The 16,144-nt window shown below is 34.9% G+C and overlaps 1 protein-coding gene across 1 annotated transcript; it reads left to right on the forward strand.

Annotated features, from left to right (window-relative positions):
* Positions 1-3,732: 3,732 nt before the first annotated feature.
* LOC132722133 (roundabout homolog 3-like) lies at positions 3,733-11,491 on the forward strand (the record flags this gene model as incomplete). The annotated part of the gene is given in 6 exon segments (XM_060706566.1): positions 3,733-3,963; positions 4,510-4,782; positions 5,617-5,886; positions 7,007-7,135; positions 10,579-10,737; positions 11,390-11,491. Coding segments are annotated over 6 exon segments (1,164 nt in total), but the record flags the coding sequence as incomplete, so codon positions are not given.
* Positions 11,492-16,144: the final 4,653 nt, after the last annotated feature.

Genomic DNA, 16,144 nt, shown 5'->3' on the forward strand with positions numbered 1-16,144 from the left:
TTATTTTAATCAATTAAAAAAAATTTTAAACCCCCATTATACTTATTTTAAATTTAAAATGATATATTTTGTTCTATGAAAAACATAATTTTCCTAATTAGAAGTTATAAAAGCCTTATAAGGTCTTACTCTCTAATTAATTACTTTAAGTAAGGAGTTAAAAAAGCGTATTAGGAGAAATTTTGGTCTACTTAGGATTTTTAACTTCTAATTACTATGTAGAGAAAAGTCTAATAAGAGCGATGTACGTCCTAATTTGACGTGTTATTTCTGATTAGGAGAAATAAAATCCTAATTAGTAAAAAGCTAATAAGCAGTGACAAAGTTCAAATTAGGATTTTATATCTTTTAGTTCCTAATTAGGAATTCAATAGTCCTACTTCCTAATCATGACTTAAATTCCTTAATTTGACAAAGTGTAAATTAAAATTTTCTTCTCAACTTCAAATTAGGAGGTACAAAGTCCTAATTTTAATTCTATTTAATTTATCCTAATTACGCTTTTTAAAGTCTTACAATGAGTTACAAAGTCAAGGTTGATATAAGATGTATTTTACCTTAAAGTTGTAACTAGGAGTAACAAAGTTCTAGTTTCTATTTAGAAATAACAAAATCCTAATTAGTCTTTTAAACTTCCTAATCAGACTGACAGAATTCAAATTTTTCCATAGAAATACTAAAACATTTCTGAAAACGCTGTCATTTTTTAGAGATTTTCGACCGTGCGACCACATACACGCATCGAGGACATGTTGGAAGGAAAGTGACCGTGCGACCACATACACGCATCACAGGATTCCCCTTCTCATACGAGAAAGGGACAAAGAGTTGTCCGACCCTTTATCAAAGGGCAGACTTTAAAAATATGCCATTTCCTTATTGTTATTCATAAGGAGGCTAATATCCACATATATGTCTTGAATTAATATATATACAACTATGGTTACGCAAACCAAATGGGTATCAGTTTTTCAGCCTTTTAAGCTCGTTATAAAAAATTTAAAAAGCGTATATAATTTCTTGGAAAATCTTGAGTTTGTCCTTTTTCTACTTTTTATTTTATGTATATTATAGATATTATAGAGTTATTTAATTTCTGCAAAACATGAACGTTTCCGAAACGTTTTATATGCGTTAATTGGGGGAGATAATTTTCACACTTTGTCCGCAATATTATTGGTGGGGGGGGGGCGGGGGGGGGGGGGGGGCAATTTGACAAATTACGTTGAGTTTGTATACTCGACTTGTAATACTTGTAATAAAAAAAGATTCAGTGATGGACTGCAAGAAAAAACAGATTAAACTTGAGCAGATGACAGTGCTGGCACTGGTAAAAATATATGTTTGCAAGCAAAATCCTTACCCTGCAGAATTTGTGAGCTTACATTTTTGGATCTGTCCATTATCAGCTAACAGTACATAACCTGACTGCACGGATGTTCAACCTGTCTCGCCTCTATACTGGTTAAATTATTTCGGTTCCAACAGGGTAAAATTGCAGTGTTGTTTACAGTTGACATATTTACACAATTACATTTGATCAAACGCGTCGGACAAGTAATCTAAGTATTGCTGGCTGGCTGTGTTCAGGTCCCGTCAGGGGCAATTCGTGGTTACCTTGAGCAAGAAACTTTATACACATGTTACGAAATACCCACACCGTATTACTCAGTTTTCGCTCAAAATATTTCTGTAATCGTATATTAAAGGGACTCCATTGAGTTATTTTTGACATGATGGGAATGAAAATGTTTTTCCAGATAAATGTACATTTGATGTAGGTTTAGACCACTAATCTTTGTGCATAATTTTAATTCATTCGCGCTCTTCGTTTTTCCAGAATAATTATTCAAATTGTAAAAAAATGACCAAAATTATAAATCTTTTCACTCAAATCTGGGAAAGAATCGCATAAAAATACGATTTTGCAATTTATTTCAAAGTATATGTCTTAACTATCTTTGCATATATTTCTGTTTAAAGAGCCCCAGCTCATTTATGTAAGAATTCAAATGTTATGTTTTATACGGAATGCCGTTAGGGCCATTGCCTATTAATGTGTTGATCTGAAACGCGATAGTCGATAGTACGATGGTGAAAACGCGAAATCACGAAACTACGATGGTGAAAACGCGAAAGTACGATGATGAAAACGCGACAGTACGATACTACGATGATGAAAACGCGATAAACTATCGTGTTTTCACCATCGTACTGTCGCGTTTTCACCATCGTGGTTTCGTGATTTCGCGTTTTCATCATCGTACTGTCGTGTTTTCATCATCGTACTATCGCGTTTTCACCATCGTACTATCGCGTTTTCATCATCGTACTGTCGTGTTTTCATCATCGTACTATCGCGTTTTCACCATCGTACTGTCGTGTTTTCATCATCGTACTATCGCGTTTTCATCATCGTACTATCGCGTTTTCATCATCGTACTATCGTGTTTTCACCATCGTAGTTTCGTGATTTCGTGTTTTCACCATCGTACTATCGACTATCGCGTTTCAGATTAACACATTCATAGGCGATGGCCCTAACGGCATTCCAGAATGCCGTTAGGGCCATTGCCTATGAATTGTTTGACCTGAACGCGATACTCGACAGTACGATGATGAAAACGCGAAATCACGAAACTACGATGGTGAAAACGCGACAGTACGATGGTGAAAACACGATAGTTTATCGCGTTTTCATCATCGTAGTATCGTAATGTCGCGTTTTCATCATCGTACTATCGCGTTTTCATCATCGTACTTTCGCGTTTTCACCATCGTAGTTTCGTGATTTCGCGTTTTCACCATCGTATTATCGACTATCGCGTTTCAGATCAACACATTCATAGGCGATGGCCCTAACGGCATTCCGTAGTTTTAGGCTTGTAAACATCAGTGGAGTCCATTTAACCTCATTCAAAGTTTAAACAAATTCGAGTATACTATTTCACTATGCTGATACATGTATGTCAAACTGTAGCTTTCATTTGTAATATTTTTAAGAAGTGCATCGAAGAAACACTTTTAAATGACACATAGTAAAGGTAATTTAAAATCAAAGAAGTCCATCAATTCAATACATGAAAATATAAACTATATACCTATGCCTACGAACACAACAATAAGAAACATAATAACAGACCAGGCTTATTAACAAACATTGGAAAATTCATGAGAATTGCTATATTTATAGCCGTAGTGAATCTTGTTTTGTCCAGTAACTGTGCTTTCAATTAAACGCTTTCTCGATGCACCTACCGCATTAATTAATATATTTTCTGTCATGAGAAAAATATACATGTAACAATTAATAGTTTAAAGTCTAGATAGTGAATAAAGATACAATAATGAAATTAATTGTAGAGTGATCTTAATTTTCTGTCAGAATGTAAGCCACCTTCAGAGCGCTTCTGTCATCATCGGCAGCCTGGTTCGTAAAAAGGCTTAAATTTTAATGTCCTTCAGAATGTCCTGTCTATTGTCCTACCAGCAGAACATCAAGTAAATTTTGAATGTCTTAATAAATTTCCTGGCAAGTGTCGTGCCAGCAGAACATTGTGTAAAATGTCAATGTCCTGATGTATATCTTGTCGAATGTCGTGTCAGACAGACCATGATAATGCAAAAATGATCAGACGAAAAAAAAAGAAGGAAAAAAGAGAAAGTAATGCCAGAATGACGGCTAAACAGCGATGGTCCTAATTAAAGTCTACCTGTTAACATCTTTTTCAGATCAAGAAACTGTGCAAATTATTGAAGGGGGCTATATTGACATATTATGTGACAGTACTGGGTACCAGGGAGATCAGATTTACTGGGAAAGTGATAATAGATTATTTCATGTTGACGGGAACCAGCTGTCTTTAAAAGCAATCACACGGAACCAGTCTGGATCATACGGATGTTATTCACTGACTGGGGAACGTTCTGATGTTATAGAAAAGATTTTTCTTGATGTTCTTTGTAAGTAAGGTGAAAAGTTCGTGCCGTATTCCATTTTTCATCTTCGTTCTGTTGTTGTTGCTGTTGTTGTTGCTATTGTTGTTGTTGTTGTATTTTCGCCTATATTTTAGACCAATCGAGAACACGTGATCAATGAATCACTACAAGTCACCAATGATAACGATCGAATTTCTCTTAATCATATACTTATAGACTTCACGTATTTTCAAACCCATTGTGGCTGAGGGGTTGCCTTTAAGGATTGAGGCATCAGAACTGCTGTCACCGTTTATCTCTTGGGTGATCGCAGGAGGCGACTAAATGGGTTCGATTTACTGGAGTCTATACATCTCTTAGCTCCAGCTGGTATGGGGTGGTTCTGACCCCTGGTGTTGCTTAAATTTAAGTTTGTAACACCCGAGGCAAAACCATCTTTCCTGTTTCGGCGCCATATGACCTAAATTGTATCGGTGCGCTGTAAAAACAAACAAAACAAGTCACGTATGTTCATTCAGGCAAATATAAATGCAATATGGTTCTTTTCACTGTTTTTCACATTTTTTGCAGATCCTGCAAAGATATTAACCTGGGATTCCCCATACAGCAGACTGGTTCAGAATGACAGTTATAACATGGTGGTTTACATACAAGGGAATCCCCCGCCTGACCAAATACTTCTCATATCAAATCAAACAGAAAAAGTCTTGTTCCGAGATAAAGGCGATGGAAGAAGAAATATAACACTGAAGTCAGTGCAATGTGGGGATAGTGGAACGTATCATCTATACGCTGTAAATGACCTCGACACGGACGTGTTCACTAAGGACATAACAGTGTACTGTAAGCAGTATATTATATTTTTTAAACGTAGATTATTAAGGGGTTGAAAATTACTTTCGCTAAATGTTCCAATAATTACACCATGTATTCAAAAGTCAATACAAAAGGTGAGATTGACGGCGACAGTTTTTACTATATCCATGAAAATGTAACATTGGAGTCGCGTGGTGGGTAATTATTAGCGTTCGTTTTTATATCTACAGTAGATTTTTTAGGTATATTCAAGTTCTAAGTGTACATCTGAACGATCCTACCAACAAGCTGCTGGTCTTGTAAAAGTTTTACTTTACAAAATTTGGATTTAAATAAATGTAAACATAAATTTCGATGAGATGAGGCATTTAACCTAATCAGTCATATAAAATCCGTTTTCTGGTCTTTGCTATATTTCTTTATCTTTATAATTATGCCACCTATTAAGCCAAACTTTGAAAGCATAAACTTGATTTTACGGAGAAAACGTATGAAGAAATAAATACCGACTTGCAGTTAATTTGCATTGACGCCAACGCTACTTTAATATACATTCTGTACAGCTGTTGTCGTCGTTTTCAACTGTTGTCATTTTCAACTGTTGTGTCGTTTTCCGACTGTATTATGAGTATAATAAGTGGTATATATTTTCATACCTATCAGTCATTTGCTTTCAAAGTTGGTCTGTAAATTCGTCTTTTTAATATTCAAGCTCGGGTTCCGTTGTCTAATTCCAGTTAAAATATTATTAAAACACGAAACTTAAAATCCATTCACAAATAAAAATGTGAGTTATAATTATCTTTTTGTTTAATTTCTAAAGTTATTCTATTGATTCAAACTCAAATCTGTTTCAAAAAGGTGTACCATACCTTGATCCGGACAAGACAACACAGTTTGAAATGAGGCCCCGCCTAGGGGAGACAATATACCTGGAAATGCACTCCGCTGGCTTTCCACAGCCTAACTTCACATGGTCGTTTGAGGGCGCTCCATTAAAGCATACTGACGACGGTTACACAAGTACGGTTCAGCTGGACAATGTCCACGTACATGACTTCGGGGAATATCAGTTGGATATGGAAAATTCAGTTGGAAAAACAACTTACTTCTTCCACGTGATTCCGTCAGGTATATGAATTTATATCTAAGACGCCTGCAAGAGAAATCGCCCCTGTTTCAAAACATATTTGGACGCAGGTTGGTTGAAAGTTGTAAAGTGTATACTGGTTTGAGTTTGTTCGCCAGTCAAGCCGTTTAGATGTCTGGCCGTCTCTGTTCGCATCTTCTTTAAAACCGCTGAAACCATTTTTTTTTTTTAATTGACATGAGTATTTGTTATGTTTACTTGCGCATTAAGATATTCACATGACTTTAAATGGCCTTGACCTTTAAAGGCATCTGAAATTAGTCATAACGTAATTATAAATTGATGTATTGAACTTGGACATAACAACCCTTTTAAGAAGGTCAAACTTAGCTTGACCCTGACTTAAATACATTTATAATTTTGACATTAATGGTAAAAATATTGATTTATTTTCTAAAATTGGAAATATCTTGTTTTATCAATGGACAGCTTTGATTTTTTATACGGACAAATTTAAAGTAAGCATAAACCCCTCATGTTTAGCAAATTAATTTTGACCTTGACCTTAAATTTCAAGTTCATATTAGGAAGTTTATTGACTTTTGTTAAAATTGGAATTTACTTCCTTATTACTGGGTGTATTGTATTCATTTTTGGGTATAACAATCCATTTGTTTATTCCTACTAGTAGGTCAAACCTACATTGATCTTTTCATGACCTTGACCTTGATGGTTGAATTATTGATTTTGCTTAAATCGGCCTTAATAAATGGATAGATTTTGGCAATACTTGAACAAAACTACTCTGATTATATAATTGATTGTCATGTTGAGAAAATCATGGATAGGCTCTGAAACTCTTGTTCTTTTCTAGGAATTTATTCAGAAATTTGTCTTTTCAACGGCAAAATTAAATGAGCCGCGTCTCGACAAAACCAACGTAATGCGTTTGCGACCAGCATGGATCCAGACCAGCCTGCGCATCCGCGCTGTCTGATCAGGATCCATGCTGTTCGCTATCAGTTTCTCTACTTGTAATAGGGTTTGTAGCGAACAGCATGTATCCTGATCAGACTGCGCGGATGCATTACGTTGGTTGTGTCGTGACGCGGCTCAACTATTTATTCAGTCTTACTAAAAAACATGTTTTCATCTGAACAGGTCCACCTGAACCTCCAAGTGACTTGACGTTCATTGATTCAACCACATATAGTGCAACATTGAGCTGGGCACCAGGCTACGATTACAATAGCACGCAAACGTTCGTAATTGTGGATTCCAAATTTAATGGTACCTAGCTTCATTTTTTAGCTCGACTATACGAAGTATATTGAGAGCTGTCCTACTCGCCCCGGCGTCGGCGGTGGCGTCCGCGTCCGCGTCGGCGTCCAGATTTCAGATTAAAGTTTTGGTGCAGTAAAATATTTTTCACTATAACTTTGTCATTTCTTAAGGTATCAATTTCAAACTTCAAATATATGCTCCTTATCATCAACCACATCTTATGTGACAAGGTTCATAACTCTAGCGCCAATATTTTCAGATTCATCTCCCCTTGAACTTAGAATTCTCCTTAAAAAATACTATTTTTTACGGTTACTTCTTTATTTCTTAGGGGGTAAACTTCATACTTCAAATTTATCTTTCTTATCATCAACCACATCTTATGTATCAAGGTTCATAACTCTAGCACCAATATTTTCAGGTTTATTTCCCCTTGAACTTAGAATTTTCCTGGAAAAAAAAACTATTTTTTACTGTTCCTTCTTTATTTCTTAAGACATCAACTTCCTACTTCAAATATATGTACCTTATCATCATCCACATCTTATGTGACAAGGTTCAAAACTTTAGCACCAATATTGCAAGAATTATCTCCCCATAAACTTAGATTTTTTTTTACTAGAAAAATGTTATTTTTACTATGATTTTTTTAGTTTTAAAGGTATCTGCCTCAAACTTCAAATACTTATTCCTTATCATCAATTACATTTTATGTGACAATGTTCAAAAATCTTGAAGCAATATTTACAGATTTATTTCTCTTTGAACTTAGGATTTTCTTTAAGAAATATAATAACTTCTTTACTTTTTAAGGTATCTACTTCAAACTTCAAATATATATTTCTTATCATTAGACACATGTTGTATGACAAGGTTCATATCTCTAGCGAGACTATTTCTAGAATTATTCCCCTTGATCTTGGAATTTATGTTAACAATGTTATTTTTTTACAATAACTTAAAACATAATTATACATAATTGATTTTTCTTTCATAGTTTTGTCTTCCTTACTGCATCCAGTATTTTATTAGTCGAGCTTCGCTGTCTCCTGTGACAGCTCTTGTTTTTATATTTATTTACATGTACCCTTAAAAGGCGATGTTTATATCCATCATGTAAATTCGTGCAATGTCACCAGCTGGTGTGCTGTAAATGTTGTTTACTTAAAGTGGTGTGTATGAAGTCTGTGAACGAAAGGGTGGTCAAACTTAAGCAGGGTAATATCTAAGGTTTTAAGCTCAGATATAACTGTAACCGATCATGGAAAGTTCTTAACGAATATCTTACCAATATGATCAACAAATATCTTACCAATATGATCAACAAATATCTTACCAATATGATCTACTAAAATTATAATCTCCAAAAATCTTACCAATATTATCAACTAATATTATAATCTCCGAATATCTTACCAATACTATCAACTAATATTATAATCTCCAAAAATCTTACCAATATTATCAACTAATATTATAATCTCCGAATATCTTACCAATACTATCAACTAATATTATAATCTCCAAAAATCTTACCAATATTATCAACTAATATTATATTCTCCAAAAATCTTACCAATTTTATCAACTAATATTATAATCTCCGAATATCTTACCAATATTATCAACTAATATCATAATCTCCAAAAATCTTACCAATATTATCAACTAATGTATTAATCGCCAAAAATCTTACCAATTTTATCAAGTAATATTATAATCTCCGAATATCTTACCAAATTATCAACGAATATTATAATCTCCAAAAATCTTACCAATACTATCAACTAATATTATAATCTCCAAAAATCTTACCAATACTATCAACTAATATTATAATCTCCAAAAATCTTACCAATTTTATCAACTAATATTATATCTCCAAAAATCTTACCAATATTATCAACTAATATTATTATCTCCGAATATCTTACCAATACTATCAACTAATATTATAATCTCCAAAAATCTTACCAATACTATCAACTAATATTATATTCTCCAAAAATCTTACCAATTTTATCAACTAATATTATAATCTCCAAAAATCTTACCAATACTATCAGCTAATATTATAATCTCCAAAAATCTTACCAATATTATCAACTAATATTATAATCTCCGAATATCTTACCAATACTATCAACTAATATTATAATCTCCAAAAATCTTACCAATATGATCAACTAGTATTATAATCTCCAAAAATCTTACCAATATTATCAACTAATATTATAATCTCCGAATATCTTACCAATACTATCAACTAATATTATAATCTCCAAAAATCTTACCAATATGATCAACTAATATTATATTCTCCAAAAATCTTACCAATTTTATCAACTAATATTATAATCTCCAAAAATCTTACCGATACTATCAACTAATATTATATTCTCCAAAAATCTTACCAATATTATCAACTAATATTATAATCTCCGAATATCTTACTAATATTATCAACTAATAGTATAATTTCCAAAAATCTTACCAATACTATCAACTAATATCATAATCTCCAAAAATCTTACCAATACTATCAACTAATATTATAATCTCCGAATATCTTACCAATACTATCAACTAATATTATAATCTCCAAATATCTTACCAATATTATCAACTAATATTATAATCTCCAAATATCTTACCAATGTCGTCAACGGATATATTATTAATTTTATCAGATTTTTTTACAATATAAAATATAAGTATAATTTTATTGCTTAATATAATTCATTTTATTTTCATTTGTATGTAAAATATATACACTCGTTATACATTTAACAAAAACAAAGATTACTCTCTCTCTCTCTGTTTTAGTTTACATCTAAAACCACGTGGAAGAATTACTTTCAATCCGTATTAAGTCTGAGGTTATTATGAATAACAGCCGAGATGTTCCGATTGATACAATGTAAACCAAAAAAAAACGACCAAGTGATGACAATTGAAATAAAAATACTGATGTGTTCAATCTTGAAAATAAATAGCGCGCCTCTGAGATTATTTCCAACATAATATCGTACCAGGGGGAGATAAATGAGTGACATCATATTGAAAAAGATCACGGTTCTTTTCGATTTTTTTTCTGGATATTACATGCAATAACACCCATTTATGGTCGCTGATTTGATACACTTTTGTGCGTCGCGTTGGCGATAGCGACAACACGACAAAGCGCCAAACGGCGCGTTGTCGCGCTGTCGTCTTGTCGTCCTGTTTAGCAAAGCACGCCAAACGGCGCGTTGTCGTGCGGTATGTTGTCGCGAGGAAGTAAAAGTAAGGAAAGACCACGAAGTAGAGTTTGGAGCGAAACAAATTTGATATGTGGGGGTCTTTTTAAAAAAAAAAAAGATTTTATCTACGCTATGATATTAACATTTTTTTCTTCATCAGCAGTGCTTGACAAAATAATATATGTACACATGCTTTTCTCATTTTAGTTTTATACGAATTCACAGAAGATACAAATAATGTTGGAAACATAACAACAAAAACAGTTGACCGTCTTACACCTAATCATCTTTATAACGTCACAATATTTGCCAGAAACAAAAACGGTACATCTCGAGATCTAAATGCCGTCAGTTTCTACACTCAAGGTAAGTTTCAAACCAGACCTTGTCGTTTTGGATTTTTCGAAGGCGTATTGCCAATTTCATTTGTTACAGAAACTAAGTCTTCACAAGATTTACTAAATGCGTATTGCCAATTTCATTATCTGACGGAAATTTCCTCTTTTACTACATGCGTATTGCCAATTTCATTATGTGATGGACATTTTTTCTTTTACTACATGCGTATTGCCAATTTCATTATGTGACGGAAAATTCCTCTTTTACTACATGCGTATTGCCAATTTCATAATGTCAGCGAAACCAAGTTTTTTTTTGTTTTTTTTTTTTTTTGGCGAATTGTCAAATTTATTTTATTCAGAAACCAAATCTTCTTCTTGGAATGAAATTGCCAATTTCATTGTTTTACAGGTACCAGATTATCTAATGTTTGTACTATCCCTATTGCCATTTTTCAAAACTGCAAGCTCATTTTGCATGGTTATAGGCAAATTAGCAATGGGTTTCAGTATCAGTTCTCCGTTTAATGCAGTTATAACTTCACTTTTAAAGGCCGTAATTTCTTATGTTAATTTAAAACATCACGTCTTTCTTTGTGTAATGCCAATTTGAATGCATTACTTAAACTATGCATTCGTACATTTAGGCAAATTTCAATATATATTTTTTTCTTTTCCAGAGAGCTCGGTCCCATTAGGCGTTATTTTAGGTGTAGTTTCGTCGTCTGTTGTAATCGTTGTGCTGTACAGTTTGGCTATTAAATACTGCTCCAAGAAAAAGGGTAGGTATAAAGAAATTATTTCAAAAATATTCTCTAGCATTTCATAAAATTGTAAAAAAATATCTATAACAACACTTTTTAAGCTAAGAGTAGGGGAAAACACATAACTTAACATCAAGCAGTTGATAATGGTTTATATATTTTTATTTTTGCTCACCGAGTGTCATATTTACATTGACATCACAAAAACACCTTGATAGACAAAACGTGTAACGTCATAAATAACGTCATAGTTATCGGATAACGTAAGGAGTGTGACATGATCATAATTTTTATTTGAACATTTTATATATCGTTCAAGTATATTTTTACATGGATACAAACCTTTAATATACATATAATGTATGTTTTCAGATGTTCAATCCGAAAAGCAACCCCTCCTTCAAGGTATCTTAGTATTAATAATTTATACTAGTATAGAGTCGTATCATTAAAGGCACATTATGCCTCAAAAACAAATATGTTTTTCCTTTTTAGCTCACCTGTCATAAAGTGACATGGTGAGCTTTTGTGATCGCTTTTCGTCCGGCGTCCGTCCGTCGTCCGTAAACTTTTACTTATAATATTACGCCTACGTCACATTTCAAGCGGGGACCGGCCGATATAGAGGGATCGATGGGACACCGTTGATAATTTGAGATCGGAGAGAAACATTTCAATCATGTCCGGGAAGAAGTGGGCGGTCATTCTCCCTCTGTGGTCAGTAAGGTATTCGGACGGTTTCCGAAGGGTACTCGCCCGGTCACCCGGTGAAAACCCTTGGCGTCTTCTTTCTGGACACCGGTCGATATTCTAAAGGTACCCGGCAGACTACCGTACGATTAATGTTCAATTGCCTTCCGTTATCTGGCCTGTTTGCAACGATCGTACGGTGACGGTTAAGTATACGTGCGATATCTGGTCGGCTGTCGGACGGTATTCGTATGGCATGCTATCCCATTTTTCGGCCGTTATTCACACCCCCTCTTTCGTTTGCATTTTCCCTTGCCTTCTTCTCCTCTGATTTCTCCCCCACCCCTTCTTTGATTTCTATTTTGGAAGGAATATTACACTCTGAAATCAAAGTTTTCCATGAAAGATTGTAAATGAAACTTGAAAACTTTTCACAAACCTCCATGGACGTGTGTAAAAACTGAGAGAATATGTGTGTGTAATTGAGTTTCTAAATACTAGCCATCGGTTGCTCGTATAGGCGAGTCCTCCAGAAGAGTATTAGTCGTTCTAGATGTTGGAGGAAAGCGCAAGATACAGATAGCAAGATGCCCTTACTTTAGAAAAATATGAAAAACAAGATCAAAAAGGAATGCGGCGTTCAATGAACGCAACCACGACACTATCTAGCAACACAGGATGACCAACGTGAAAGAGCAAAGCAGGACCCCAAACAATCTTCTCCTTCTTTTTTACCTATCCAAGTGCAGGGACCTCGCTTTAAAGTCTCGTCTGAAAGATTTCTAGTAATTTCAGTTGGTCATCCCGGGAATCGAACCCACAATGTACAGATTACAAGTCTAGCGCTTTAACCAATTCAGCTCTGCACGCTGGCTAATGAGAGAATGATAGTGTTATTAATGATTTACACTGAGGACTTCGGCAGTAAACCAACTTGAATATACATACCAGAGCCAGTTCAGTCACTGCATCGTTCCTGGATAGTCTGTCAAGCAGTTAAACATTAATAATCTCTTTCACTTTCGCAAGGTACTGATAACATCTGTACAACGAAAGTGACCTTCACCGTCGTCCGAGAATTGAACACGGGTCAAAGGCTTTACCTGCCGTAAGGTCTGTTTAATTACCCCAACGCTATCCTTACGGACATTTTAGGACCATACGTGCGACGTACTCACAGACGCTTGTGGTTTGGAGCTCAAAACGCCTTTAAAATCCAAATAAAATGCATATTTGTCAATCCAAGGACATGTACTGATCATATATATCAAAAAATCTTAATATATGCCGTTTTGAAAAAAATCATATTTCAACAACTATAATAGATCTAATACACAAGATAAAAATGTTCGCCGGAAAAAATCCGCACCCCTACCGTCATAATCACCATGTATTTTAATCCATTTCCAATATTTTCACATAATCCTTTGGTCCATCGACACAGAAGATATAATTCTTCACGATGATGGTCAATTTTAAACTTCAGCGGTAATATAAACAACGCAACAGCCGAAATAAACATCAATATTATCGCCGTTTTTTTTCAACGACAAAATCTTTCGATAAATTCAATGGACCAGACGGCTATGAACGAAGCTATCCGATTATGTGGCCCCAGCTTTGCCGTGTGCAAAATGCGCAGCGCTTTTAAGTTTGGGAACCACATAATCGGATAGCTTCGTTCATAGCCGTCTGGTCCATTGAATTTATCGAAAGATTTTGTCGTTGAAAAAAAACGGCGATAATATTGATGTTTATTTCGGCTGTTGCGTTGTTTATATTACCGCTGAAGTTTAAAATTGACCATCATCGTGAAGAATTATATCTTCTGTGTCGATGGACCAAAGGATTATGTGAAAATATTGGAAATGGATTAAAATACATGGTGATTATGACGGTAGGGGTGCGGATTTTTTCCGGCGAACATTTTTATCTTGTGTATTATTATAGTTGTTGAAATATGATTTTTTTTCAAAACGGCATATATTAAGATTTTTTGATATATATGATCAGTACATGTCCTGGGATTGACAAATATGCATTTTATTTGGATTTTAAAGGCGTTTTGAGCTCCAAACCACAAGCGTCTGTGGACGTACTGAGTCCATCCGGGTCCGGGTCAGTAACCTGCCGAGACGCCTTCGGTGACCGCTCAGATACCGCTCGGAAACTGGAGGAATATTTGGCGCCCAGGAGGTAAAAATTCTAACCGGTATGTAACCGATAACAAAAGGTGTCCGGCCGGGTATCGGAGGGTATTTTACCGTGTCTGCTACGTTGCGCTGGCGATGTACCGGATGCCGGAAGAAAATAACTCTGCACTAAAATTCTCCGATTACCCGTACGGTGCCCCACCGGTCACTTGACACCGGAGGGTCACCGGCCGGAGACCTTTAAAAAATTGGCAATTTCAGCCCGTTCAGGCATCGGTACTCCATCGTAGACCTAATCGGAGTGTAATGTGACGCAGGCTTTAAACGACATCTCCATATAAACCGCTAAGCCAATTTCATCCAAACTTCACAGGAATGTTCCTTTGGTAGTCAACTTTAAAAAATGTTCAAAGAATTTAATTCTAAGGAGAACTCTTGTTGCCATGGCAACCGAAAGAAAAAAAATATCTTCTTTTAGAAAACCGAAAGAGCTAGAGCTTAAAAATTTGGCATGAAACATCATTTGGTCAGTGTCTACCAAATTTGTTCAAATAAAAGCCCTGGGGTCAAAATTGGTCCCGCCCCAGGGGGGTCATTGTTTTTCCCTTTATGTATATAGTAAAAACTTTAAAAAAGTGCTAGAGCTAAGATATTTAGCATGAATTATCTTATAGTGAGTGACTACCAACTTTGTTCAAATAAAAGCCCCTTGGTTAAATTTGGTCCCGACCCGGGGCCCTATATACAGGTGAGCGATTTCAGGGCCATCATGGCCCTCTTGTTTTTTAAAAAGGGCAAACATGAGTTTTAGGTTATTTAAATAATGCGGTTAGAGCATGTTAGATTACTTGTTACCTGAAGAAAGCATCGCTGCATGTGAAATTAATTGCCATAAAAGTAACAAAAGTAGTAAAATGTAAACGATGTAGTGTTTTAAACAGGACTGATTTTGAGAATTTGGCTCTCTATAAGATGCTAGAGGCATTTTGTAGTACAAGTGGTATCTTGGTGTATTTTACCTATTTAAGGTATGCTGAATCCGATAAAGGTGGATACCAAACTGAAAAACTTGATCTTGACCATTGAAATGGCCATTTAAAATGACCACTAAAATGGCCGCCAAATTTCTTTATCATAAATGGATGATATATCAAATAAATTTTTAAGGAAAGGAAAAGTCTGAAATTTGTCAGAAAGTATGTTTAGGTAAAAACAAATTAGACACCAAAACATAATTTAAAAAAACAATCCAATTTGGCCGAAAAATCCAAGATGGCAGACATTTTTCTATAGGCTAATATAATAGTAATATAGAAGTAATATTAAAGATAGTACTGAAAATTTAAGGCATTTAAACATATTTAGGGTTTACACAGCGAACACTACACTCTTTCCTGCCCTATCTGCTAGATTTTATATTGCACTCTATGCAAGCATGAGATGCCTACTTATTTTGCACAGCGTAAATATGTATGAGGAGGTTAAAACGTGTGCATGCAAAATATACATTATTAAAGGCACCTTTTTCTAAGTCCTCTTGGGTTTTGGTGTTCGTTTTTCTGATCGGTCGTCGTCTTCGTTCTTCTGTTATCGGTTCTCGTCGCAGTTCTCTTATTGTCAGATCTTCTGTTATTGGTCGTGACTTTCGTTTTTCTGTTATTAGTCCTCGTCGCATTTCTCTGCTGTCAGATCTTCTGTTATTGGTCGTGACTTTTATTCTTCTGTCGCATATCTCTGCTGTCAGTTCTTCTGTTATTGGTCCTCGTCGCAGTTCTCTTGTTGTCAGATCTTCTGTTATTGGTCGTCGTCTTCGTTCTTCTGTTATCGT

This window comes from Ruditapes philippinarum, unplaced genomic scaffold, assembly GCF_026571515.1.
Source record: "Ruditapes philippinarum isolate M1 unplaced genomic scaffold, ASM2657151v2 ctg17282_1_1_1_1, whole genome shotgun sequence".
Lineage (NCBI taxonomy): Eukaryota > Metazoa > Mollusca > Bivalvia > Venerida > Veneridae > Ruditapes > Ruditapes philippinarum.